Source organism: Camelus dromedarius, chromosome 30 (genome assembly GCF_036321535.1).
Source record: "Camelus dromedarius isolate mCamDro1 chromosome 30, mCamDro1.pat, whole genome shotgun sequence".
Classification (NCBI taxonomy): Eukaryota; Metazoa; Chordata; class Mammalia; order Artiodactyla; family Camelidae; genus Camelus; species Camelus dromedarius.
The window spans coordinates 6,109,060-6,136,304 of record NC_087465.1 but is presented as its reverse complement, the minus strand read 5'-3'; the positions used below and the strand labels follow the sequence as shown (position 1 = coordinate 6,136,304).

Genomic DNA, 27,245 nt, shown 5'->3' with positions numbered 1-27,245 from the left:
CCCAACACTTATGGAAGGGACTTTTGCAATATCTGACAGAACTACAAATGCATAGCCTTTTGATCTAGCAATCCTGATTCTAAAAATTCACCCTGAAGCTATGCCTCCAACAACTCAAAAATATCTAGACATGAGAATACATTCTGCAGCATTATCTGTAACTATAAAATATCAGAAGCTATTCAAATGCCCGCGTACCTAGGCGATTGGCTGGATGAGCTGTGATACAGCCGTGCACTGGAGCACAAAGCAGCTGTCACAAAGAATGAGGAAGACCCTATGATGTTGAGTAACCTCAGTACATACACTACTGTGAAAAAAGGCAAAGTGTGAATGTGTCCTGGGAGGGGATGCTTTTCTTCTGTGTTTAAGAAAGAAGGTGAGATAATTTATAAAATCAATCAATCTGTCTGTCTGTCTGTCTATCTATCTACCTACCTACCTATCTATCTGCACATTCATGCCAAAAATTAGAGAAAGGATAAATCTGGGATTGATGAGAAGGTAAGTAGGAATGCAATGGAAAGGAAGGGAGAATGGCACCTTTTCTTTGGGTACCATTTTGTGTACAGGTCTGACATTTGAACCATATTGCTACTTCATGAACTTGAAAAAAAAGAATAAAAAAGAAAATCAACAAGCATGAGGCATGGGCTAAAGTGGAACATATCCAAACAGAAACTAATGAACCACTATACATAAAGACAGATTTAAAAAAAAATTTCTTCTGTAGAGCACAGGGGAACTATATTCAATGTCTTGTAATAACCTTTAATGAAAAAGTATATGAAAACGAATATATGTATGTATATACATGGCTGGGACATTATGCTGTGTACCAGAAATGGACACATTGTAACTGACTATACTTCAATTAAAAAAATAGAAGAAAGAAAGTAATGAACCACACTGAGTATCAAACAAATAATACAATCACACGGAAGAGGGGCAGGGAGAAGAACCAACCTGAGGAAATGTTGAAAAAAGTATTTAGCCTCTACATTATCAGGCTAAAGACAAAAAACCCTAAAATACTGAACGAACCCTAGTTTAGCAGGCTTCCTTTTCACAGAAATATGGTCTAGTCATTCTGAAACCACTACCTGTATATTCTAGGACTGACAAGTATGAAAATATATCATGGATAATAAGAGCCAGGTTTCTCGTGGTTGAAAGAAGGGAGTTATTAATATTGGAAGGGGAAAGAATAGACAATGGATCGGGTAGCACTGAAACACAACTGGAAGCATCAACGTAAAGGTGTTGTTTTTCACTGTTGTTAGGTAGGTAGGTAGACAGAAGGGTATGTGTGTAAATAATATATGTGTGTATGAAACATAGATGTATATATGTTACATGTACATACAGATCATACATACACACATACACGTGCATGCCTTTTCCATTGAGAGGCCTGGAAGTAATTGCTCCCCAGCAGCAATGAGCACACCTTGTAGCCAAATCTTGGTTTCTAAATGCCCTTCTCCAGTAAAAACCACCAGGGCTCCTTGGAGAAGTGACCAACTGCAGGATTTAAACAGGGAAGTTGCAAGATGAGTCAAGAACATCCTCTGGTGCCAGAAAGAAAGGAAGTGCTCAAAGAAGGATGGGGACAAGGCAAAAGGAGGGAGAAGCCAGACTGAAGGGGTTCCCGCCAGCCAGATCTGGGATAACGTAAGCAAAGCAAACGCTGAGATGAGAGCAAAGAACTGTGATCCACTGAATAGAATGAGATTCCACAAGTCTATGCAGCTGTAAATCAGCATCTGGATGAGAAGGTGAAGCTCCTCCTCACAGCAGGAGCCCAGCTAGCAAACACAGAAGGAGCCGTGGAACTGGCGAATCACCACTAAGCAACCGAGAAAATGACGCTAGTTAACAGGCTCAGAGAATCCTGTCACAAGATACTTTATAATTATAAGAAGAAAAGCAGGAATTTTTTGCACAATTTTTACAATTTTTTCTGTAAATCTGAAATTATGTCAAAGTGAAAGGTTAACAAAAACTTTTAATTTTATGGAAACTTCAACTTCCCTTAGCTCTCAACACCACCAGAGAGGAAAGCTGTTTTTTTTAGCACTGCTTTCACCTCATCTCACATGACTGATGAAGGGTGACCCCCGGCTGCAGTGGCGGCGCCTGCTCAGGGACCTGGGCACTCTGCTGGGGTGTGGACAGGCTGGATGAGATGCTTCCCGTGAACTGAGCACCTCAAGCCCCACCACCCGCCACACACCGACCGGGGTGGGTGTCATCCTAGTAGTGCCGTGCTTGGCAATCGATACTTAAAAGGCTTTGCTTTCTTTTTTCTTTCTATTTTTAATTTTTAATTAATTAATTAGGAGAGGTAATTAGGCTTATTTATTTATTTAAATGGAGGTGCTGGGGACTGAACCCAGGAGCTAAGCATGCGCTCTACCTCTGAGCTATACCCTCCCCCTTAAAGTGCTTGGCTTTAAGTCTGCTTTAATAAGCCCACCAGAGAACTCCGTCTCCCTGCCTTCCTCTGTCCTCTCCTCTTTACCTACTCTTACCCCTCTCCTTACAAGACTATGTGAAACCGTGTCTTGTGCATAATTTCCACAGGTGTAAACTCATCATGGTCTGAGCATAAAAGGATGACAGCACCTAAGTTTCCTGAGCACGTTTAGTCTCACTCAACTCTCACATAACACTGGTAAGAGGCTCCCTCACCTTTTTCACCTGCTAAAAGATTTTGCCCACTAGTGTCAGAAATGCATCCGCTAATGAACACAGTGCCAACTGCAACAAGGGGGAAGGACGGAAACCACGGGGCCTGCTGCCTTCATTTTCTGGGGTAAACTTTCTTAGGCTGTTTTGCCAGCTCCCCCAAAATCTCTTAAAACCCCAGAATTTATTAACATGGTACCTGAGTGCCTGGCCTTAATAAGTTTAAAGTAAAATTTAATATCAATAAATATTTTTGTTCTTGTTCTGGAATTTGATTTAGGTTAGAAAACAGCCTCAGTCTTCCTCAGCACGATGACTACTGATGCTTAAAACCCTGCTGCCTCGTCCAAGTGTGTTCGGTCCCAGTGTCCTGCCTATGCCTACAATGCAGAACAACAACTTACGATGGTTTTCAATTCATTTTTTTAAAACGTATGCAACTCATAGGGGAGGGTATAGCTCAAGCAGCAGAGCGCAGACTTAGCATGCATGAGGTCCTGGGTTCCCCAGAAATTCCATTAAACAAACAAACAAACCTAATTACCAATACCCTGCCAAAAAAAAAAGTTACACAATTCAAATTCACTGAACAAAAATTAGAAATGAAAACAGATCAACAAAACTATAGCTCACTGCATTTCAAAATCTGAGTGATGTCACAATTTTCTAGAGCCTTCACTTGGGAGCGGAGTGCTCATCTCAAGGGCCTGGCATCCTCCACCCGGATGAAGAGGATGAGGGGCCCCCAAGAGCAAAATTCATCCTCGGAGGACAGGCAAATATGACTTTTCCCACTCTTCTATTACTGTATGAGTCTTTATCCCTTCTAGAAAGAACTTCTTGGTCCTACACAAAAGCCAGTCAACCTGTACACCAATTACACATTTTGCAGAAAAATAAAATTCATCAACCATCAAAGATGCAAAAGTTAGAAGGCAATGGTCCCCAGGGCACTGAATAAGCCATACCAAAATTTACTGGTTGCCAAGTATAAAAAAATTTTCCCAATTACTTTTTAATGTGGTACCTTGACAATATATTTCCCCATTAAAAAAAAAATCACCATCTACTTACAAGGTTTTGTATTTCACGTAGAACTCCTCAACTTCTACCTCCTCTCCAGATTCCTTCTGCAACAGAAGACAATTTCAGGCACACAGGTAAAGCCGTCTACTAGAACGTTCCGAAAGGGACGATTTACTCCCATCTGGACACAGGCAGGCGTCACCGGAGCAGCAGCGGACGACGCGCCTGCCCGTCAGCTGGGAGGAGGCCAGCGAGGGCCGCGCGGGCTCCCCGACGTGCTCCGGCTTCTGAGTCATGAATCATTTTAACTCCTCCCTAACCACATGCAGCTTCATTCACAACAACCTGACCCCAAGTCTGGCTTTCTGCCAAACCCGCAGTGTTAAGTAGACGCCAAGTGTACCATTTTCTCAGGCAGCAGCCAATTAGCAACTGCTCTCCTGAATGCCATATGTATTATTTTTGGCTGCCTCATGGCAACTTTACATTGTGGGTTTTGTAATGTTTTAAAATATTTAAAAGACATTTATTCCTCCATATAGTTAATAACTCTAAACAAGAAACCATATAAAACTAAACCTTGTTCCTATGCTGTAATTTCAGTGCATCACTATTCACAGTTTTAGTTTTACTCAGTGGTACAATTAAAATCTCTCAGACAAGATGTCTCACACACACAGCAGCCAAATAAAATTAACACTCCAAATACTACATTTAGGGTAGGTTAAAACTGTGACGCGTCAGCCAAATCAAGAGTTCAGTGGCGGGATTATCTGTAACATCTCCCTTGATCCCACCTATTGTAGTGTCTGTGGAAGACACTGCACGTATGATATTTTAAGCATCTCTTTCAGTATTTTCCCCCCGTTTGGTTTTAGGCTGTTGAACAAGTTGTAATGTGTAATTTTCTTCTGGAACATTTGATCAGATAAATCATGGATGTAAAGCATAAACACCATTTACAGATGTTTAGAGATTGCTTGTACATTCTTACATGAGCACCTGCCTGGAGGGTCACATTTGGCTGCTAAGCCCCCTCAGAGATGCTGTGACGAAGACTAAGGCAAGTCGGAACACAGCAGAGGACAAACAAAGGAGCGCAGACTTCTACTGGGTGACAGGCTAGCACGGGATCTGCTCAAAGAGACCAGGAGCACCCTCCATCCCTAACCTTCAGACTGTCATCACAGACTATGAACTTACACTTGTCTTCCAAACTCTCACGTGTGTCAGTCAAATCTAAATTTTAAACAGTTTTTCCATCTGCCTAGAGAACACCAACAGGAAGACAGGATGTTCACGAGTGTGGTCAAAACCCATCAATGTCTGGTTCTGACCTAATGGGTCTATAAAGGGTCATAACCATCAGGCAGCTCCTGGAACCAAAGTATTCAGAAAACCATCTGTGCCCTAGACTTTCCAGTTGTCCAAAACCAAAAGGAATGTTTGCTGGATGCCTTCAAGAGCCAGCAGGATAAACCTGCAGCTAATGTACAGATAAATTCTGGCCAATTCAACGAGCAACCCATCATCCAGGACCCACCTCACATTTATTACCCCATTCCACTCCCACGTTTCAGCCATCATTTCGAGATTCACTCTCTCCATATAGGAGTGGAGATTACAGGGGAGAAGCAGAGATAAGACAGCAGACAGCCAGGGACAACAGGCAGCCAGGACGAGCCTAGATCGCATGCTGTTTCTCACAGCACACCAGTAAACTCAGACCCAGAATGGGATTCTAACGTCCGCCTGCCGCTTTTACTTTCTTGTTTTTATTTATTTGGGTGGGCGCGTGCAGGGGTGGGGGGGTTAGATCTATTTATTTATTTATTTAATGGCGGCACTGGGGACTGAACCCAGGACCTCGTGCATGCTAAGCACGCGCTCTACCACTGAGCTATTACCCCCCCCGCCCTGTTTTTACTTTCTTTATGCTAACTACATTTCTTCTAATTCTGAAAGAGTTTCAAAATTACATATCTTTGAGGCAGTAGGAAGACAAGCTTTATCATTTCTATGCTCTATGATTTCCTGATCTCATTCCTCCGCATCTTTCCTCCTGGGCTGCCCTTTCCGTCTCATTCTAAATGGTCTCAAGGGCCATAAGCACATGGGATCAACTCTTGAACAACAGAGACAGCTTTCATTTGATCTGGGTTCTGCTCCAGAAAGCTCTGACTCTTAAAGCCATCAGCTGTCTGTCCCTGGCTCTCACTAACACCTGTCTTCTCGTCACGATCAGCTGTTCCTCTGGGAACGTGCTGCGGAGGTGCCTAACCAGAGGTCTAGGCCAGACGTCTAGGGGGAGGTGATCGGGTCTGAGACCTTGTGGAGCAGCACCCGGAGCTGCTGCAGAACTGTCCCAGGACCTCTGTCTCCTAGAGGTCCCAAATGAGAAGCCGGCCTTTGTTTACGTGACCACCCATATCATTCGCCTTGCTGCTCCCCGAACTGTAAGGAGACCTGTTTTGCCCTTTGTTTCCTGTAAATATGATCACCCTGGCCTCTTCTGCTTTATGCAGAGCGAAACAATGAACAAAAGCATGTGAACTCATGAGCCCTCAGGAGCATCGTTTTAATTATTCACTAAATGGCAGTCAGTTTGACCAGACTCTGGTGACAGCTGAAGACAGCCCCAGCCCCTATCCCTGTGCCCCAGTGCTCAGAAGCCTTTCTACAGTGGGCGTATCCAATGTGTAACGGAACCAAATGTCATCCCTGCACGCACGCACACACACAGCACTCACATTTACTTCCAGGACAGTCACCGTTCAACTGGAGACCCCTCTAAAGTAATTCTACATGCCCAGTAGACTACTTCTGAGAAATGTGTGTATCTTTTCACTAGACTCCTAAAGCAGTCTGTCAAAGTCCTCATTATTCACATGAAATTCAAAGTTCCAAACATATTAAGTCCTACTTGTCCCACTCGTCACGTGAAACAGCAACCTTGACCAGGCACTAAGCCGACTGCTCCAGTCATCTGGATTCTGAAGCCGCCATCCAGCAAATGACAATCCTGTGGCCTGAAAGAATGAATGACCTTCCCCAAGCGTGCTGTTACTAAATGAAGCAGTCACACGGGGGAACAAAGCTAAACTATGGCGTGAAAAGGCGGAAATGTTGTGAAATTACACACAAAGAATGAGAAAGCACCTTGGTAAAGGTGACAGCGAAGCAAAGGTACGAATCTGTGCTGGCCCGACCTACCGTGCCTTCCACCAGAGACGCCAAATTCAAGTTCACTCGGGAAGAGAACAGGACATCATGATACAGAATTCACTTGCAAAATTACTTCTGACTTTCTGATGCAAAAACGATTTGAACCTTTTTCCCCCAAAGACAGATGGCTCAAAGCAGAAAGGGTGACGTGCTAACTGAATGTGGAACGTGAGAGAATTCACCTTTACAGAAGCTCCAAGTCCATTCTAAAATCCACCTCAAAACTCAAGGCAAGTATCACCTATGCCCCTTCCACGGGGGTCTCATGAACATGAACTCGGGTTTCAACCAACACGGATGCCTGAGCCACCCTGATGTCACGTGCGGTTCTGCCAGCTGCGTTCTGAGAGTCTGCACGGCTCCATCACTATGGACGGGCCTTCTGAGGCCACGGCAAGGAGGTCAGCTGACTTTGAAAACTGCTGCCTGAGTCCCCACTATGCGTCAGTGACACGGGAGGGAGGCGCTGAGAGCCCTGAGCCCGTTTCCACGGCGCGGCTGGCAGGAGACAAAGGCACCTTCTCACAGCCTCTTCTTCAATCATTCATGGTAATAGGAAACAGACCAGCAGGCCCAGCGAGAATCCACAGGAAAGTCTCGAATTTCCTTTTGTTTCTATTTGCCACGCTTTTCCTCCAATGTCACTAAAGCTGACAACCGAAGTACCTATTTCAAGAACATGACTGGTTTAAGAAGTCAGTACCTGCTAATGTTTACAACCTTCTAATGGTTTTCACTGCCCTGTATGAAACGCCAGTCATCTACGGCAATGCAGCGAGCTCCGAGCCGCTTTCTTATTTTAAATCACACCTCGAGGCCTCTTCCTCCTTCCAGAGAAAAACTTGCCATTAATTTTCTCCACCCTAAAACTCCCCAACAAATACTCCACCCTCAAGTACAATGATCGTGATTCTTAATCTCCTGTGATAAGATATGCCCAGTCATCTGTAAATGACAGCAATGCCTTCTCCTAAACTGTGGGTACCTATCTTTAAAGGGTTGGAAAGAAGAAAAAAAAAAAAGCTCTAACATAGGCAAAACAGAAAGAAAAAGCCATGTCCTACGTCATGCGTCATCTAAGCAGCTCTGAATAATAGAGCTAATTATAATTTGCAGCCCCCAAACCTGCTGGGTCTGCCTGCTGAAACACTACCAATTGAATGAAAATTAGTCTCTCTCCTCCAAACCACATGCTATTTACTCCAACAAGTCACTTCAGTTCCATGAAGGGGATTACTCTTTAAGAGCACATATTTAAATTTTGCCACATATCTACAATTCACAAATTAACAGGTCTAGAGTCACTAGAAGGACAAAAATGCAACTTTTCTAATTAGTTAAATAGGGCTCATTTCTGCTTGAACAGGTGGGAAATTTGGTGGAGATTTTTACAGTCAATTCATCAGACAGGAAATCCTCAACGTTCAAAGTCATAGACAGCCGCTCCATACGCCCCACTCCCGACACACTATCTGAAAATACCTCGACAAGCTGCTCTTGACTATTTTCATATGAACCAGAGTTGTACCTTCTGCTAAAAATCTACTCTTTGAGTAGCACAACAGAAAAGCAAACAGTATTGGAGCAAAGGTAAAGAGAGGTTTGCTGCTGGTGCAATGCCATTTTCAAGGATCTCTAGACAATATCTGAATAGTAACCGTTTCCTATTCGATAAACCTGGGAGCTCACTTAAAGCCCCTAATTCCTCCACTGCTTATCTGTCTCACTAGCAGTTACACTTCGTGCACATTTTACATTTTTCAAAAAAGCTTATTTTACATGTTGGAACAATGATGCTGTACTTCCACCCTCCTTGAACGCAATTAAGGAGAAACAGTGCTGCATTTGACGATTCAAGCCAGAAGACAGACACCTAAAGGAGATCATTTTCTAGAGACACCGAAACTGTTCCCTGGAATACGGAAATGCACCCAGATGTTCATGTAATTCTTCAAACTAAAGCCTCTTCTCAAGCTGGGCGAGAAGGGAAATGGCTGGAATGAAACAGGGAGTCTCCACCAGTAAAAGATGATACAGTGTTCTGGGAATTTGCTGTCACACGGTATACGTGGTAGCTAGTGACAGGTACTTAGAGCACACCTTTGCAGATCAAGATGAATTCTGAGTAAATCTGAAGGATAAGTCATATTATCTTCAAAACTTACGCTGAAAATAGTTCTGTATTTCACTTGTGCACTAACAAAAAAAGATAGTAAAGAACATTTTAATTATATATGAAAAAAAGTTATGAAAAGTATGAGAAAACACCCACTTGCTAAAATAATAAACAGAACTTCCCTGAGGGGTAAAGGGGAGAGGAGGAGTGGAGAGGAGGGCAGGGCACCTTCCCAAGAGACATGACAGGTAAATTCATGTTTATGATTTTCTGATGAATAGCATTTATGAAGGAGGCAGCCCCACACATTTCTCCTGAGACACCTGAATTCTTGCCTACTCTAAACAGCATAATAAAGCACTGATTGTTTGATACATTGTAATTTCATTTGAGGCTGAATGTCCCAAAGATGTACACTGAACTATTAAATCAGACAGGATTAGCGCTAACACCAGAAGTTTTACTTTACAATAGTGAAATTTTAAAAGGAAATTATAAAACAAAAAAATAATTTACCAGTCATACAGACACCATAGTTTTTGATAACTCTAAATAAATGGTGCTTACCTGTTTTTTTACTGAGCGACTACTCATAATTTTTTCTACCACTGGACCTTCCGCATCAACAGATTCCTGAAAAATAAAGCAGAATGAATGAATCCAAATGGAAAACACTTCCATTCTAAGCTAGAAAAGCAAGAAATCGTTCCCTTTTGCATCTCCCTCCATACGCTTTAAATTCATACCCTTTAAATCACCGGGTACAATAACCAGTGAGAAATATGACGGTGAAGAACAAAAAATCTCCCTCCACAGAAAGGCAAAGGTAGATCTGTATTTATTACTCTGTGATTATGTGGTTTAATTACATGGACGAGCATGGGTCCCTCCATCCAAAGAGCATTCAGAAACTCCAGTGGCCAAGAGAAACTGATCTCTGTGTGACAGCAGTCAAAGACGTAACTTTTCCCAATCTGTACCCATGGGGTAAATATACTCATCATTCTGTTATGTAGGCAGCTTTTATCTATGGAGGTCACATCATACATTATATAACAACTTAACATGGCACAAATTACCAAATAAAACACAAAAGTGCATTTCATGTATTTTTCAGTGGGTTCCCAGTTTGTTAACTAAAGCACAGTAATGGTAAGAAGAGGGTTTTGAAAAAAAAAATCTTCACAATAATCAATCCTCCATTACTAGTCATATTTTATACAAACTATTTTATCCATCATTTACATTGCACGGAGAATAAAGTGTGCCCTGCTCTGCTGGGTACCACAAGGCAGTAATTTCATAAAGGGGCTCTGACGGTGCCAAACAGCGGGAGGTGAGCCTGAGTGGTTTATTAAAGTCCTGGAAGCCGCAGCACTGAGTTCTCAGAGGTAAGTCCAGCCTCCCTGCATCCCAGCTCTGACTCTTCCTCAGCAGAGACCACTAATTCTCCAAAATTGTGTCCAATTACATTACCACAGGCTTGTGCAAAAAAACATTTCAGCGAACAGGGCTTTTTAAGAGATACTCCAAAACAACTAATTTCCCATAGCACGCTCACCAACGTGAGACGAGTGGTCCCCACTCGAAGTCCAGGGCTGCGACTGAGCTTCTCGCATTCTAGCCACGAGACTTCCAGTCCGCCCTGTGAGACGCGTGCGCGAACTGAACCGCACACGTCTGGACACTAACCTGCTGCTCTGACTGCGAGGTGTTTGAGGGGGAGTCCCTCCCAGCAGCGTCGGCCTCGTCCGCCTCCTCATCGGAGATCTTGAACTCCAGGTCCTCCGTGTACCGCTTCCTCTTCACCTGCCTGCTGGAACGTCTCTTCTACAAGAAAAACCCAACAAAGTGGGTTCAGAGAGCAACCGCTGACGCTCTTCGTAACTTCTCAGAACGGGAAGGTATGTTTTAAAAAAATAATCATCATCTTAAAGAAAAGATAGTAACTTTAATCCCACAGGTCACATAAGATAACACAGCAGCAACAAATAAATCGGAAATGGGAGAAACCTGAAGTCAGACCCGCGGATGGCCACACCCCTGCCACTCGCAGCTACGAGACCTTCTATTGGGAAATGGAAAAGACAACAAACCTTACTCCTCACTCAGCCAGTGAGTCGCTCAGAAATGAAGGCAATATTGAAGCTGGGTGATGGGTATGTGGGGGTTCACTGTACTAGTCTCTCTACTTCCGTATGTTTTAAAATTTCCCATAATAAAAAGTCTAACCAAGTGAAGGCATCAGAAGGTAATTTGTGAATTAGAAGTTCTGTATAACTATTGTTGTATTATTATCCAAGGTACCGATAATATTTCAGAAGCCCATTTAAATAGGAGGTTTGCATTTTCATCTTGGTCCTAAAATAGTCTGAAAATTTCTGAAGAGAGGAAGGATAGGATGGCAAGATTTATAACGAATGACTGTGAAAAGGAATTTTACTTTTTTAATTTAAAATATTTTACTGCACTAATTAAAATGTAAAGGACTAAATACAAAAGAAAAAAAAAAAAGATTAAAAGAAAAGAAAAGAAATAAAATGAAAGGACTGTTAATTGCTAGTATTAGTGAGATTATTGGCAAAATGGGTCCTCTCCCGCCCAGCGGTCAAAATAAAACCCAACACACCTCTGCAGGACAAGGTGGTTGTAGCTGTCAAGATATAACACACGTCCTCCCACCCCCTTCCCAGCAGGTGCGCTTCTAGTAAGCTACATGACGCATCTGGGGAATACCTGCAAAATAAGCCGTAAAGTAAAAGGAAAGCAAGTCACACAACAACAGGCAGCTTATAATTCTACCTTAGATCACAAAACACCTGTGTAGCTATTTGTACGTGTGTGTCATCAGTGTACAAACTCCTCCAGAGAAACACACTGTATATCTTGTTTACTTCCCTATGACTCAGTATCTGCCAAAAAATAAATGTATATGTGTATATTTTCGATCAAAGAAACAAATCTGAAGAGACACAACAAACTGTTAACAGTATTAATTCTGAGGAGTGTAATGTATGGAGCAGAAGGAAGGATTCTGTACTTTTTGATCACAGTAATTCTAGATTGCTTGGTCTTTCTGATATAGAAATAGTTTTCTCAGTTAATTAAAATTGGAGAGAAATAACCTTCTCGTTAATATGTATATGTGATAAAATCTAAGATAACCCTAAAATGACACATGTAAGTCTTAAATCACCGATTAATGCAGGACTATTACAACCTACAGATGAGTTTGCAGAGCACACAGAATAAACAAAAAGAATACTGAGAAAAGTAACACTTTCGCAAACTTTTTTCTAAGAACTATGAAATAAAACTTTCTAAAGGAGCTTGCAAATTTTAAAGTTGGGACAGTGAACACGGGACCCGCAGGACGCAAGTCGGGACCAACAAACCCAGCACCTCGTCTCAAAGCATGGGACTCACTGAATTTTACTTGATTAAGTCTGCTCTCCCTGCTCCCAAAAGGGGAGTGAGGCAGCTCATAACGCAACCCAGTATAATACAACCATCAGACGGGTCACCCGCGGCTGTGAATTCAGCCCCACGCAGTCAGAGCACCTTACGATGCGAGGTATTTGGGGGAATATCTTACTGACAGACTTCCTTGTGGCTTAGACACAGGGAGCAGTGACACAGGCCGGAGGTCCCACTCTGACCCTCCTCTCCTCTTCAGCCCCGCAGAGAAGGACCAATGCCACATGGAGGTGGCACAGAAGCCAGCAGGGACCCTGCCGCACATCCCCAGGGGCAGGGTGACCCTGGGGGTCCTGGAGCTGAGTGCCCATGTTTCAATGAGCCCAGGCTCTGACGATGTGACCTTGGACGAGTTATTCTAGGGACCTCAGTTTCCTGGTCTGTAGAAAGGGCTGATGACAGGAGCTGCCTTAGGAGTATACTGTGGAGATCACATAAGGGAATTCATTTAAAGCATTTAAAACAGCGCATGGAACCTGTTAATGCCAAATGCAATTGGTAAGATTAAAGCCTCAATAACGGACTCCACCTTTCCAAAAGAAAAAGGAAAAAAAGAAATCGATGAGGCTCTGAAGCCGGCAAGTTGTACAGCTTCCTTCCTCTCTTCCCAAAGCTGGTCTGGAGTAACTCCTCTTCTGCTCACTTCACCATCCCCCACGTCTCACTTCTTTAAGATATAAAAGCTATCAGGAACAATATTTTAATTTGGTGAAATTCAGCTTAATATCTGTAGTTCATTTCACGTATCAAACTAATTTGAAATGGATTAATCTATACTTGCATCTTTATGTCTTTACTGTAAGGGGAACATGCTACTACTGACACCTGCGATGTCTTACCAGGTCTGCATGGTTGGGGCCACACTGCCCCACTATTCTCCCGGCTTACACTGTAGCATCTTTGGGCAGAGTCTGAGACAAATCCCACTCTGATGCGAAAGAAATGTTTCAGGAAAATAAAAAAAAAAAAAAAGGCTTTTCTTTTTCTAAGATAGAAATTTATGTATTGGTGGATATAATTTTTATAATGGAAGTTTCTCTTCATATTAACTTTGTGTTATAAATCCATGCAACAGTGACAGGGTTAGTTAACAGTAGATACAAGGTCATTTCATAAGAGTAAAAGGACCCAAAATATAAGTAGATCTCAATTTTCTAAAAGTTTTAAATGTTTTACAGCTTCTCTACATTCTAAGTAATAACTGATCTTAAGTTCATTTATTTTGGATAGCAAGGTTCCTTTTCAAACTTCCCAGTATAAAATGGTCTGTTAAACTATTATTTGAAAGATTTAGGGGAATCAAAATAAAATATAAGAACTGCATCTAAATCACAGGTCAAAACTTCTGAACTAATACTAAAATAAAAGTTCTACTTGTTCAACTTGGATTGTTTTAGAAAAGTTTCTTATAGTTAAAACAGGTGCACTGAAGAGGAGACTGAAATGTGTTGCCGCAATCTCACTGTTGTAGTATTTTCTGACACAAATTTCAGTTTGTTAAAAGAAAAAAAAAAAAAAAAAAAAGACATGTCATTTACCAAAGTTTAAACAAATCAACCGTAAAACTCGAGCTTTAATCTAAGCCCTTTCTGCGTGTGCTACAGGAAGAAGCACAACAAGCGAGCCGTCAGCATCACTTCCTGTGTTGCTGAGATACAGGAGAGAAAGAGCAACTTGTGTGGTTACTGGTATCAGCTGCTCGACCCATGACAGTTCAGCGCCAGCCAATGAGAAAGGATGTACCGATGCTCATTTGCATTGATTAGCATTTTTCTATAACTGCAATGAAGAAGGGGAAAAAAAACCCCAAGTATTTCTCAAAGGCCATTTGAGTCTGCATTAACGCAAACAGACTTTTAAAAACACCAGTGGTATTTGTGAAAGAACAACAGAATTTTCTTGACTTATGTAAAAGTCTTAATATGGTCCAAGTACTATTTATTACACCAAGGTCCTAGTTTAAGGGAAGGTGATTCAGAAGAAACACGTGTTATCATGAGAATGAAATTCAAAATCATTAAAAAAAAATTTCAGGTTAAAATTCCCCAAGCAATTCAAAAAAGGTATCTACTTACCTTTCCAGTATCTTTTCACTGACAAGTGAAGTAAAAGGAAATTACAAAATTTACTCAAACTGCCAGAAGTATCACTGTTAGTTACAGAATCAAACCAAATCAAAACACACTCATTCACACCCTCTTCTCTTCCTTTCAGGTCCCCTTAGGTTAGGCCATTCTGCGAATTACAGGTATCAGGGAGTTCTATTTAAAAACACACACCCCCTACAAACACACAAATGCTATCTGAAATTCTTCAGCATAGAGCTGTACGTTGCAAATACTTTGTTTCTAACTTTCAAGCAAATCGGGAGGTGCAGGGAGAAAGTACCGAGCGTGCACCAAACTATTAGACAAGGTCAAACAAGCTTCTAGGGGGTCGAACAAGCCTCCTATTCTAGCAGGGTGCTCACTGAGTGCTCCTCGAGAACTCAGATGTCACTCACAGAAGCCACATTCCCAGCCATCCCGGAGGACCCCGTGGGCATGCTTCCAGGGATCATAACAAGGAAATAATGTTTGACGGTCACGTGTAAGGGTCCCTTCCTTACAGTCCAATTAGTGATGACCGTGTGCTTTACATACAAGAACCTAAATTCTTAATGTTTATTTCAGGGCTAGTTTTTCAACTGATTCCTACAAAATTCTCCAAAAGTCGGAAGACTAACGCTAGAAAGTTGTGTTGTGTTGCCATCCAGAAAGTCACTAACTGTTCATAAAAACTTGAGTATTACATAAATATATCTCAACTCTGACCATCAGATGTTAGAAACCTCACGACGAGGTACAGATTACATCTTGATTTCTGGTTCTGCAAAATAAAAGAATGTACAAAGAACCAAACTTTGGAGAAAATCAGAGATGTGGGTGAAGCTTTAAATGAGCCAACAGGCTAACAATATGTTAACTCCAACATATACATAAACATGAAAACATACATTTACAGAAATAAATGAAGAGTCTCAGTTTTATTCATCACAGAGTCACAGAGGGCAAAACGAAGAAGTCAGGAGTTTAATTTCGGGTTGCCCCCCTCCAAGCCCCAGTTCTCATCGCTATGGATATACTGTTCCAGACAAGAATAAAGCCATCTCCACAGCAGCTCTGCAACAAAGACGGGGGGGCCAGTGTCCCCGCCACGCGGCTAAGGTTACCCGCACTAAGGAACCAAGGCTCGGCATCAGAAGAATGGTATTACCTGAACACCTGGGTCCTCGTCTTCTTCAGGAGGAGGAGATGGTGGGGGCGTTTTGTCTAAGTCTGAATTTTCAGAACCTTCCGTTTTTCCCTTGTTGATCTTTTTCTTCAAAGCACTCGCTTCTGAATCGGGTTTCTTATTACTAGAATTCAAAGTGGATCACTTAGTGTTCACTTTTTAAATGAGGTTTTCCGCATGCCCCGTGCCTCATGTTTTCCCCATTAATACCCCTCAAGTTTCAATAACAAATCAATGCATGTTGGCCATTCAGAGTTAAATAGGACTCTCAATTAAGTTTTTATGGCAAAACCCCATATGGACGACCTTTAGCAAATATCTGACCTAATTAAAAAGAAATTGCATGCAAAAACTCCTCACATCACACAGAGTACATTTGTTCATCTAGAAAATACAAAATCCCTGCCAAGACACCAAGACATAATGAAAAATCAGACTGATAAGTAGTTTTACTATCAAGTTTTTAAGGTGCAGAATATGTTTTTAAATACTGTCAAAGGAAACTAGAACTTTATGATCATTTCTGTGCGTCTCTTGCAGAGAGTTTCAAATACTATTTCCTGACCAGCACTGCTGGGTGTCCTTTTCTGTATCATGTGTCTACATTTTTGTACAATGTACAACCTTTTAAAATATGACAAAACATATAGCAATTTCCTGTCCTACATAATTTTACTTAGTGCTGTGTTCTTAATTAAAAGCAAGTTTTATTGTGGTGGTAGGCATTTTTTTTTGGAAATAGCCACAGTAACTTTTCTCAAAAGCTAGGTCTCCAAACTACAAAAATATAGCAAAGTGACACCAAAAATTAAAGTATGTGCTCCATGGTATGTTTCCATCAAATGTTAATAGGATTTGTATGTTACGTAAGCCAAAGACATGAAGGAACTTTAAGAAAAAAATTGCTTTAATTGACGTTTACCATCCCTTTTAGAATGTTTACTTGCCATTCTTTTAGAAAGTACATTCAGTGCTACCTTCCACACCAACTTCCAAACCAACTCCAAGGTTTTCTGATATTGATTATCATTTATTATCCAATATTTAAAACAACCCAACCTCAATAATATGTATTTTTTACTATTTCAAGAGAGCCTAAAACCCTAATAAATTTTGAAAACAAAAAATACATTTCAAAAGCCTTTAAAAAGTTTACTGAAGTGTGTAAATTCCTGGAAAACTATGCTGCTGGAATGCATTACAACAGCATTTTTTCCCAGTCCCAACTATTTTTTACAAAAGGAAAAGAGGCCAAGGTATCTCTATGCTTTTATTTAAGCATGTGTCATGTAAAATATTTCAAAAGTATTTGTTAATAGAATCACACATCTCAAAGGCATTTTTGTAATAAATAAATATTTGATAATCTTAAACTAGTCATTTCTGAACACGCAGAGCTTATTTTAATTTTGTTTTGTTAATATTTCAGCATAGTAAATAGCCACATAAGGAAAAAACTTACAACAGTTCAAGCTTACAGCAAATGGCAGTTAGGTTTAGAGTTCTTTTTATTAAAAAAAAAAAAAACAAAAAAAACAACAGTGTCCTAAAAACTTTAAGCCCCCAGAAGATCCACAGAAAGCATAATATTTTTTAAATTAAAAAAAAAAGTCCATACAACAGTTCCTCATCCAACTGTCCTAGTGTTTACGCTACAGAGGGACAGAAGTCTCCCCTACCATGAGGCTCCATTTCCAGCATTTATTTCCGCTCTAACTGCCACAAATTATACAATACTACAGCTGAACGCTGGGCCCCTTTCCTTTCATCTGCACGCCAAGAGCAATCAGATTACCCTGGTAACCAGCGGTCACGTGACCAGCACCTGCTCTTTTGGCTGGATGCCACTGACTAAAGCCATCTGCTTCCCTCAATCAGCTTTCAAACATTCTCAACACCTGCGCTGCAGTGTTTTGTGGTTTCTTTTATCAAATCAGTGCAAAACTGCTTCCAAAACTTTACATATTTCTCAAATTTGTTTAAATCAGAGGTAGGCCTGTCACAGAGTTGAACCGCTGCCAGGTAAAGTAAGTTGGAAGCCAGCGCCCTCCCCAGTGCCCTCGCGGCCCTGGAGCGGAGGACACGATTTAATTTCGTGGGGTTACTGCACCCTGGGGGAACCACCCTACACGAGGAAAAGGCTTACTGTCTCCGAGCCCACCAGACCCCAGGCTGGATGAAACATCAATCTGCTGAAGGAGAGAAGTGCTAATGATTTTCCATCTGCCCTTCCCCAGAAAGAACTCTGCGGAACCTCCAAGATGGCTAAAAGTCGGACAGGACCTCTCCCAACGCTCAGACAAATAAATCCGCAGCCGAGGGAAGCACTCACCGCAGCTCTGATTACTGGAAGATTTTGAAACTCATTAGACCTTCCCTCTGGACACTGCTCAGCGACAGCTAAGCATACCCTGGTTCACACTGTCTCATGACATCAACATACAAATCAAAAACTAAGAAGTCAAAAAAGCTACAAGATTTTCAACGTTCACCTCGAGACATTAACGATCAAGGACAAGAGAAAGTTACTTGCATTAAATTGCCTTTGCCACAATTTTGCAATAAGCTCATTTGGATTTTCATCAAGATGTTATATTAAAACTGCTTTGCCCTCCCCCCTCATAAAAAGCCAAAGTCAGGATTTTTTTAGCAGATGAGGGTAATACAGAATGGTGGTTAAGGGCACTGATTTGAGTCAGACGGCCTTCGGGTCAAGTTCCAACTCTGTCATTTACGATCTGTCTGCCTGTGACCCTGGATAAGTCATTTAACCTCCCTGAGCCTCAGTTTCCTCGTGGATAAAATGAGGTCAGTAATGAGAATTTGCTCCACAGTTGGTTCTGAGGTTTAAGTGACATCGTGGATGAAACCTCGGCGGCGCCTCGCCGTCGTTCACACACACTGGGAGGCAGGCAGCTGGGAGCGTCTTCCGGGAAGGCTGAGAACTATGTCTGCCTGTGGCCCAGACCCACTGGGGCTCAATCAACAGCAGGAGCTTGTGGACAGGCCCCCACGGCCTCATGATCACTTCATCTCAGCGATGCAAGCAGAAGGAAAGTCTTTTATCAACATCCCTCAGTTCAGCTAAGAGAACAGCCGGCCCCGAGGGCCACTGTCCTCCAAGCCCACAGCCACGGCTTCAGTTCAGACACGTTCACTTCCCAGCTTGACGATCACCACTGCCTCACCCCCGCCACGATCCCCGGGCAGGGTCACCCACCACCACACTGCTGGAGAAAGGACGCGGATTCCACAGCCACGGCCGTGACTTCGTCTGGGAGGTTCAAAGCTAGTCCTTCATAAAGTCAAAGCTGAAACAGCCACACAGACCTTCCTCTTCCAAATTATGATCTGGAGAGCTTGAGTGAACAAAGAAGGCAGCTCTCCCAGTGTGGGGAGAAGGCAAGGTTACTGAGAAGTACTGTACTGCGGACGAGGCCACTGTGCTGCTTGGCGCAGACACAAAACCTCGAGGCTCCTCTGACAGCTGCAGCGGTCGGCTCCGCCAACGCTGCCCCCGTGGCTACCCTCCGGCGAGGCCTGGAGGGGAGCACCTTCTCCTTCCAGCCCAGGGGCAATCAGATCTTCTCTTGCTCCTCGCCTGAACCAGCTCTGCCTCAGGCGTTCCCAAGCTCAGGGACCTGGTCCTCCCCACGCCTCAACATCACCAGCAAACCCGTCCTCCGTGCATCACCAGGGTGACTGGCTCCAACGCAAATCTGACCAAATCACTCTGCTCAAAGTCCAGTCCCACGTGTGTTAACATCTGAGATTCCAAGGGCTGGCACCCACACCCTCTGCAATTTTCACGGCTGGTAACATGAACTTTATTTCTGCTGTTCCCACACTCCAAACCCTGCACCCTCTATACAGCCAGCCCCTAGTGTGGACGTACATCCCTTCCACCTCCATTTTCCACCAGTCTGCTCACCTGCAAGGCTCCCTGGGATGCCATTCATTCAGAGAACCATTTTCTGGCCACCGAAGTGTGGATTAGGAAGACCACACTCCACCTACATGCACATGATGGACCCACACCAGGGATACTTAAAATACACAAAACTGGGTAGTGACATTACTGCGACGCAATAAAACCAAAGCACTGTGTGTGTGTGTGTGTGTGTGTGTGTGTTTCTCCAACTATCCTGTAAGTCCAAGAAAAAAAGGAACTGTGTCTCATTTATCTCTGTATTCCTAGTGCCTGGTCAGGCGGGTTACTTATAAACGTTAGCTGATCAACTTAACCAAACAGTACAAGTCACAGGAATAACGACCACAGACACGTCCACGGCCCTGACTTTGTGCACCTGCCGCTCTGAGCGCTCTCCTCGCTAACTCACTCAAGAAAACCGCACAGAGATTCTGTCTCTAGGATGAGACGTCAAGGAAGCTCGGGAAAGCGGGGCTACCACGCTACCGAGAGAGTGAAGCCTAGCAATTTTTCAGGACGAGTCCACCTGTACACCTCCCCTCTCTACTCACAAAGTTCTTTCACTTCCTGATCCTTATTGCTCGTCAAGATGGGTGTGGCCGAGACGCAGAGCCACCAGCTCTGGAAGCTGGACAAGCCCCTGACACCTTGGAAAGGGTACATTTCCCTGGGGATCTGCTGGCGTTGGAAGGGCTGCAGTCCCTCCACCAGCGCTGCCCGCATGTCATGTCTCACCATGAGACGGAGGCCACGCTGGTGGGCGTGGACGTGCACAGGGTCCATGGCTAAGTGACACTGATGTCACCTCTGCCAGACCAAGCTCTAAAGCTCTGTGGTTGCCCCCAACGTGACCAAAGCCTCCACCGTCCCAAGGAGAACTCCGAGGAACGAGCTGCCCGCAGAGAGGACTAGCTGTCACGTGAAGGGACACTCAGAAAAAAACAACCTGTGGAAGGACCGTAATCAGCAAACGACTGAAAGAGACCACAACAGCGGGCGGGGTGACAGCACCTGAAGTGGGGCTGGACACAGGCATCTGAGCCAAGACAAAGCACGTAGGCAACAAGTTCTTTTTGGTAAGGATGTAGGTTTTTCAAACAGACTTGTTAAAGGGCCAAAACTTCCTGGAAAGCCAGCTAGCTGCCCTGACTTACTACAACGTATAATACAGTTAACATTCATGAGCGTCGGCCTAAAGATCTAAGTCCCCAAAGGAAAAAAAGGTTGAAAGGGACCCAAGTGTGATGAGAAGGACAGAGTCAGGCAGTGAAGATGTCTCGACAGCGAGAGGGCATCTCCGTCACACAGACCCCTCCGATGGGACACGTGAGGACACTCAACTTTGAGGCTGGGGTCATGAAGATGAAACAGATTCATTTGCAGGGACTCAAGCCAAAGTGTCACACGACAGTCTCTCAGAGGAGCACAAAGTATTGAAACATACCCTGATTTTCACATATTCAAAAGACTTTTAAATAAAGAACTGAAGGTCATGGATGAGAAGTGAGTGATGTTCAAGGCACAGGGTGTGTGTGGCCTGGCACGATTCGGAAAGCTCTAGGCTGCCATAATGAGACACGTGAGCCACTGGGGTCATGGGCTCAGTGCTGGTAGACAGGTGTCTGGCCGCTCGACTTAAGAGTACAGGATCCTCCTCCAAGTTTTCAAACAATGAAAATTAGAAAATTAAAAGATAAAGAGGCAAACTAAAGAAGAGACAAGATAAAGTACTCAAAGTTAAAAGGATCAATGAGGGCAACATAAAATGTGACACACCCTGAGGCAAAACTAACCCAACACAACAAAATGTTTAGGTAAAGTTCTAAGACTAAAATTTCATTTCACAGCTAAACTGTAACGTAATAAAATGCAGACGACAGAATAAACTAATGAGATGAGAGGCAAAGCAGACTCTGCGGGAAAGACAAGAAACCCAAACGTCAAGGCCGGTGCTCCTCAGGCCGGGGCCCAGCAGTGGCCCGCGCACGTCCAGACGTTTGAGATCCCAACAAGGCCGCCCGAGGCCGAGAGCGTCTGGGCGGGGGGGTGGGGGACAGAAGCCAGACCCCCATCCTGCCCGCCTGCCCCCGGCCATCAGCCCTCGGGCGCTGAGCTGCCCGGCCTGGCACCCAAACCTTCACTCTAAGCAGGTGCCTTGTCTCCCGCCAGCTCCTGAACGCCACCCACAAATCCTTCACCCTCTGCTTCTGCTTGAGAAGAAGGAAGAGCTGAGAAGTGAAAGGGGAAGAGGGGGGGTCTATTTTACTTCTGCCCAACAAACGCCAACGACAAGTTACCACTAAGATTTCTGAAGTCCTCTGACTTTAAGACAAATAATTTAATCCGGATTGCTGCCCTTAGAAGCACCAGGTTTTCCCAGGGCACGTTAACTATGCCAAACTGAGGAAGGGCGAAGAACGTCATCCAAGATACAGAAACCTAACTCCCTTCCAGTCACAATGTGTACTTCAAACTCAACGTGCCTCACCTTTACATCCCACAGGCAGACTGTCTGAAGATGAGGAGATGGGGGGGGGGGGGGTCAAAGAGGTTCCACGCTCAGCCTAAGAAGCGGCAGCCCCAGGGCTGAGGCGGGACCCGAGTGGCTCCACAGCCTGCACCTGCGCCCTGGGCCCAGCCCCAAGGCGCTTCACCTCCTCGTGGACACCTCTTTATGAGCCTGGCGCCAGCCTGGCCTTTTGGGGGACCCTTCAGGCCTTGGAAACCTTTCCTGGGGAATGTCTTCTCTACTCGGGATTTTCCCCGGGCAGCCCTTCCAGTAACCTTCAAACTCTGTTCTGAGCTGACTGTTTTTTAAAGAAGAATGGTAATAAAATGAGAAAGGATAGTAGAATGCTCTCCTGAAGGAGCTCAACCCCATTTTCAACGCTGACTGTATTCCAGATGGGGGGAAAAAAAGACATCATGCAGTCAAGAATTATCATTGAAAATCTAAAGGTTACTGAGTTTTATGGGTGGAATTCACATCTCTCAGAAGCCTCGCTGGCTAGTACGTCATCCCACCACAGAAGCTCGGCGTCCGCACTGGGCACCGGAACGCAACAGAAAGAACTGGACACGCCGGACGCCAGAAAACCATGGCAGGAAGCATGCCTCTCGGTGCCCTTTTACCAGAGCACACTCCTCCAAGTGCTGGACGGCAGGGCCCAGCATTCGGCTGCTCGTGTCAACTTCTAAGATGCTACTCCTATTCATGCCGGCCATTCCCACGACCCAGGAAGGGGGCGAGTGAGGGGAGCATTAGCACGCAGACCCCCCCACCCCTAGATCTGTAAGTACCTTCTCTGATCGGCCGGGGCGGGTAAGACAACCACGGGGACGTGCGGCCCGCCCCCATTTTCACCGGGCGATGTTTGCAGGTAGAGAACTAGGCAGAGCAAAAGGGGACCTCGCCGCCCACCCCAACAGGAGAAGCAGAGCTCCCGGGAGGTCACACTGTTCCTACAGGAATCAGGCCACGTATAAAATCAGTATTCTAATCGAACTTCAGGGCTGTTGTCTTTCTAACATTAAAAGAGAGAGAGAGAGATACATGCCTTTTTCCTTAGTTCACACTCACTAGCTCTCTATTTAACTCACGTCTCAGAGCCCGGGCACCGACATCTGCGGGGAGGGCGCTGAAGGGAGGCTGGCCCCTGCCGTGACCTACGCTCTCCCGATGGCTCCAGGGCTTTGGGCAGAAGACAACTGGCAGAAAGAGCTTCATGTATCGTGGGACAGGTTTTGCGCATGTACAGAATTTCATACTCCTCAAAAGCATTTTCACATCTGTGGCCATTTTTCATGATAATTTTGGAAATCAGCCCCCGATTCCTTGTGCTCGTCATCTTCCAATTCTAACATCACAACCACATCTACTACGGCAGCACACACTCCATCCTAAAATTCCATTTAAGAAAGACTTCAAAGGAATGTGTCTCCAGAAAAGCCACCCTGTAACAGCCACCCTCACGGCTCCACTTCCATCTGATGGGCAAGAACCAGCTCGCCCCCACCCCCCACATCAAGCAGACGGACAGGAGGCCACCGTGACGATGTCCACGGTCGCTCACTGCACGGGCACCAGTTTCCACCGTGACGATGTCCACGGTCGCTCACTGCACGGGCACCAGCTTCCAGCAGGCCTGGTGTGGTGCATCCCTGCATCCGGCCCAGCACAGGCGGCAGCAGACCTTGCTTCCCTGGGTCAGTGTTGCTGGGCACTCTCTGCCCCGAGCGAGTGCACACTGAGCCGCGGGCCGTCAGAGATGCCAGCGTCCACACTAGAAGCAGGGGACAGCTCTCCCTCCTTGCTCATTCCACTCACTGAGGACAAATCAGAGAGAGGAAAGCCCATAATGTATGTGGCCTGTCATTGCCAAGGAAAGGCTGTGAGGTGGTAACCTCGAAGGAAAGAAGGATTTGGGATTAAAAAGACCTCATGGCCTCTTTGTCAAAGAGAAGATGACCTTTGAGACCAGCAGGGAAGGGGGCACCTGGTCACACCCCTGGCCTGGAGCTTGGATTTAATGACCGGGACCGGACAGGGCAGGCCAGTGGACAGACACATGACTCATGGGCACTTTTTCTTCCTTATTCCTCTCCAACACCCAAAGGGCTCAAAAGTCCTTTTTGTGACCACACATTAAAGAAACTTCTACTCTCATCTGCAGGCACAGTATCCAAAATACTTAACTCAGTCTGTCCAGTTACCCAGTGTCTCAGGTCAAACCTAAGTCACAGCAGGCAAGTAAAAGAAAGAACAAAAAAGCAGAAAGAAGAGAAGCTGTGGGTTTATTTTATTACCCGATGGGGAGACATCTGACTATCTAGGTTTTCTGTACTTATTAACAAAACGAGTTGAATGGTTTGTTTCTGTGTCTGAGAAATTTTACATGTGTAAGAGCACACTGTGACGTGTGTATCAGGCTTGCTGGCTGAATAAAGGCGTTTCTCAGGTAAACGCTGCCGCTCTCTTAGCTCATCACGGAGAAGACAACACCTGAAAAGCTCAGTTCCTCGGAGCAAAGTCGCAACATAAATATTAATGATGGTGCAATATGCAAAAAATACACTCTGTGTTTTTGGTACTTTATGTTTCTTAAAAATAAGAGCAGTGGGCTTGCTTCCCAGTCTAAAATATCTTCACTCTTAATGGAGAAGGAGCATTTTAGTTTTCCACTAACTGCAATGTTGGGGAGCGAGGAACAAGATGTGTTCCCCGAAACTGCCTGAGAGGCAAACCCCCACCCCACGGCTTCATTTCCCTGGAGCTTCAGCAGCGAAGTCACAGCCTGTGGCCAAGCTCCCTTCCTTACGTACATTCAAAGAATCTTTATGCAGCAAAACGGACCACCGAAGCCTTCAAAGGTCCTTCAAAGGAAGCACTTCCTCCAAATTTTCTAGTTTCACAGGCCAGAGCACACACGACTGAAAAGAAGAGCGCACATCCTCGTAGCTCAGCCCTGGGAACCCTCTGTGCGAGGCGGCGTCCTCTCCAGGCCACAAGGGCCTCAGCTTTTATTTGCAATAGTAACTGCCAATATCTGAAAGCTACAAGGACACCTGGGGAACGCACTGGGGAAACAGGTAGAAAAGTACATATTTAACGTAAAAGGGAAAGGGGAGGGTGGGGAGATGCAGTCCTAAAAGAAAAGAGGTGTGTGGCCCATTTTCTCATCATTAAGATTTTAAGTCTCTCTTTCTGAAATGCTAACACCTTTTTCTGTTTCACTCCCATTCTACATAACAGCTTCTGGGCAGATTCTTTTAGGTTCCCCTGCGTAGGTAAGACAGATCTAATTATATTTTGGTTGCCAAAAGGGCCTGTTCACAGGGAATGGCCACAAATTCAAGCCCCGGGGACTTCAAGGGAACGAAGTGGGAGGACAGGGAGTAAGACGACGACCACGAAGGCACCCAAGGAAACTCGGCCCCTACGTGAAACAAGGTCCTCCATCACTGAGCCACAGAACAGTTAGCCCTCTCCTGCGCGGACACCACGTGGACCTCCAGTGGGTCACTGCCGTCAGCGCCCGCTCAGAGCACAGCACGTCTGTTGGTGGACTCTCACCAGTGACGCCGCATACGGGCTAAACAGGAAAGATGTGAGCAGGTCTACAGTAAATTTCTCTCTTTGTTTCTGTTTATTCCCTCTGTTTCAGCCCTCTGTAGGAGAATTATTTTCTGTATAAACAAATTCATCAAGTTAACTTATTCAAGGATGGAAATAACCGGTATCACATAACATTCTGCAAAACAAAATTGCCACTGCTGTATTTCAGTGCTTAAAAGCAAACTGCTACGGCAATTCAACCCCAGTCCTAACATAACCCAAACCCCCTATTACCTTCATCACTGCATATTCAATTTACATAATTATTCTGCTATGCTATTCAGAATTTACATGGAGCCGTATGCAATCTACTTATCCTTGCTTCAGGGATGCTTTTTCCTTTGTAGACTTAGAGGAACAACGGGAGTACAACTGAAGACACTTCACTCATCTGACCAACAGAAACACCGCAGCGCAACAAAATAATGGGCTGGTTTGTTGATGTAACAGCAACCTCTGTTCAGTTACCATATTCTTGGACAGCCATCCCCACCTGACCATCAGTGACAGGAAAACATCCCAGGAATGTTCTCACCACACTTCATCCTAAATCAGCAAGCCCATAAGGATCAAGTCGCCAGGGCCAGCAGAGGTGCCTCAAACGCTCTCTGTCACCCTCGGGGTGGACTCCCGCGTCTCTGGGACACGCTGCACCAGCCCCATTCTCCTCACGTACCTCCATGCGCTAAAGAAGTGTTCCACTCAGTTATTTTCACACCACTGGGGAAAAAACAATTGTCACTTGAGGGAGGCATCAACTGAGACTTAGTCAAAAGCAGAAAAGAGGAGAAAAGTACTAGACTTTCTCCTTGGGAAAAGACAACTCGTGCCTTCCTCCTGTCAAAGGCATGCAACTATAGCACAAAGCCATCAGACTCAGCAGTGCCCAGCGCTCACCCCGCACGGAGACTCAAACTTCAGGCTGGGCTGCGGAGAGCGTGCAGACGGGCCTGCACTGAAGGCTCCTCTAGGGGACAAAGACAGAATCAGGACCTGCACCCAGGAGGCAGGCGGCCCCAGGCTGGCTGGATTTGATTTCCCACGTTCCTGATGGTTGTTTACAGTTACTAGGGAAATTTCAACAAGTTTCATTGTTAAAAATGGCAACTTAATGTCCACCCCAATGTATTCTACGGGATGGAAGGATATATGCTAAAGTACATTTTTAAAGATAGGGTCAGTCTGAGGTAGACCGAGAACTTAAAAGACTGTATTTGCACATTTATGACAAGTATCCAAGATGTAGCAAGTGTTTTTCCCTTCATCAATTTTTACTGTTAGGTGATAAATTTAAAAAATTAAGATAAAAACTGAAGACAGGTATATCTTGAGGCTACAGTTAGTCTCAGTGATGTGTTTTCTCAGCTCCAGGAATCTTCTTTAGAACATAC

The 27,245-nt window shown here is 44.5% G+C and overlaps 1 protein-coding gene across 3 annotated transcripts in view; it reads right to left on the bottom strand.

Annotated features, from left to right (window-relative positions):
* Window positions 1-27,245, bottom strand: part of CHD7 (chromodomain helicase DNA binding protein 7) — a 171,163-nt gene that overhangs the window by 50,119 nt on the left and 93,799 nt on the right. For all 3 annotated transcript variants that reach the window (XM_064480832.1, XM_064480834.1, XM_064480833.1), the window contains exons 4-7: window positions 15,791-15,932; window positions 10,751-10,888; window positions 9,626-9,691; window positions 3,766-3,821 (exon numbers count right to left, since the gene is read on the bottom strand). In XM_064480832.1, coding sequence (XP_064336902.1) covers window positions 3,766-3,821; window positions 9,626-9,691; window positions 10,751-10,888; window positions 15,791-15,932 — 402 coding nt within the window. The remainder of the gene's footprint in view (window positions 1-3,765; window positions 3,822-9,625; window positions 9,692-10,750; window positions 10,889-15,790; window positions 15,933-27,245) is intronic.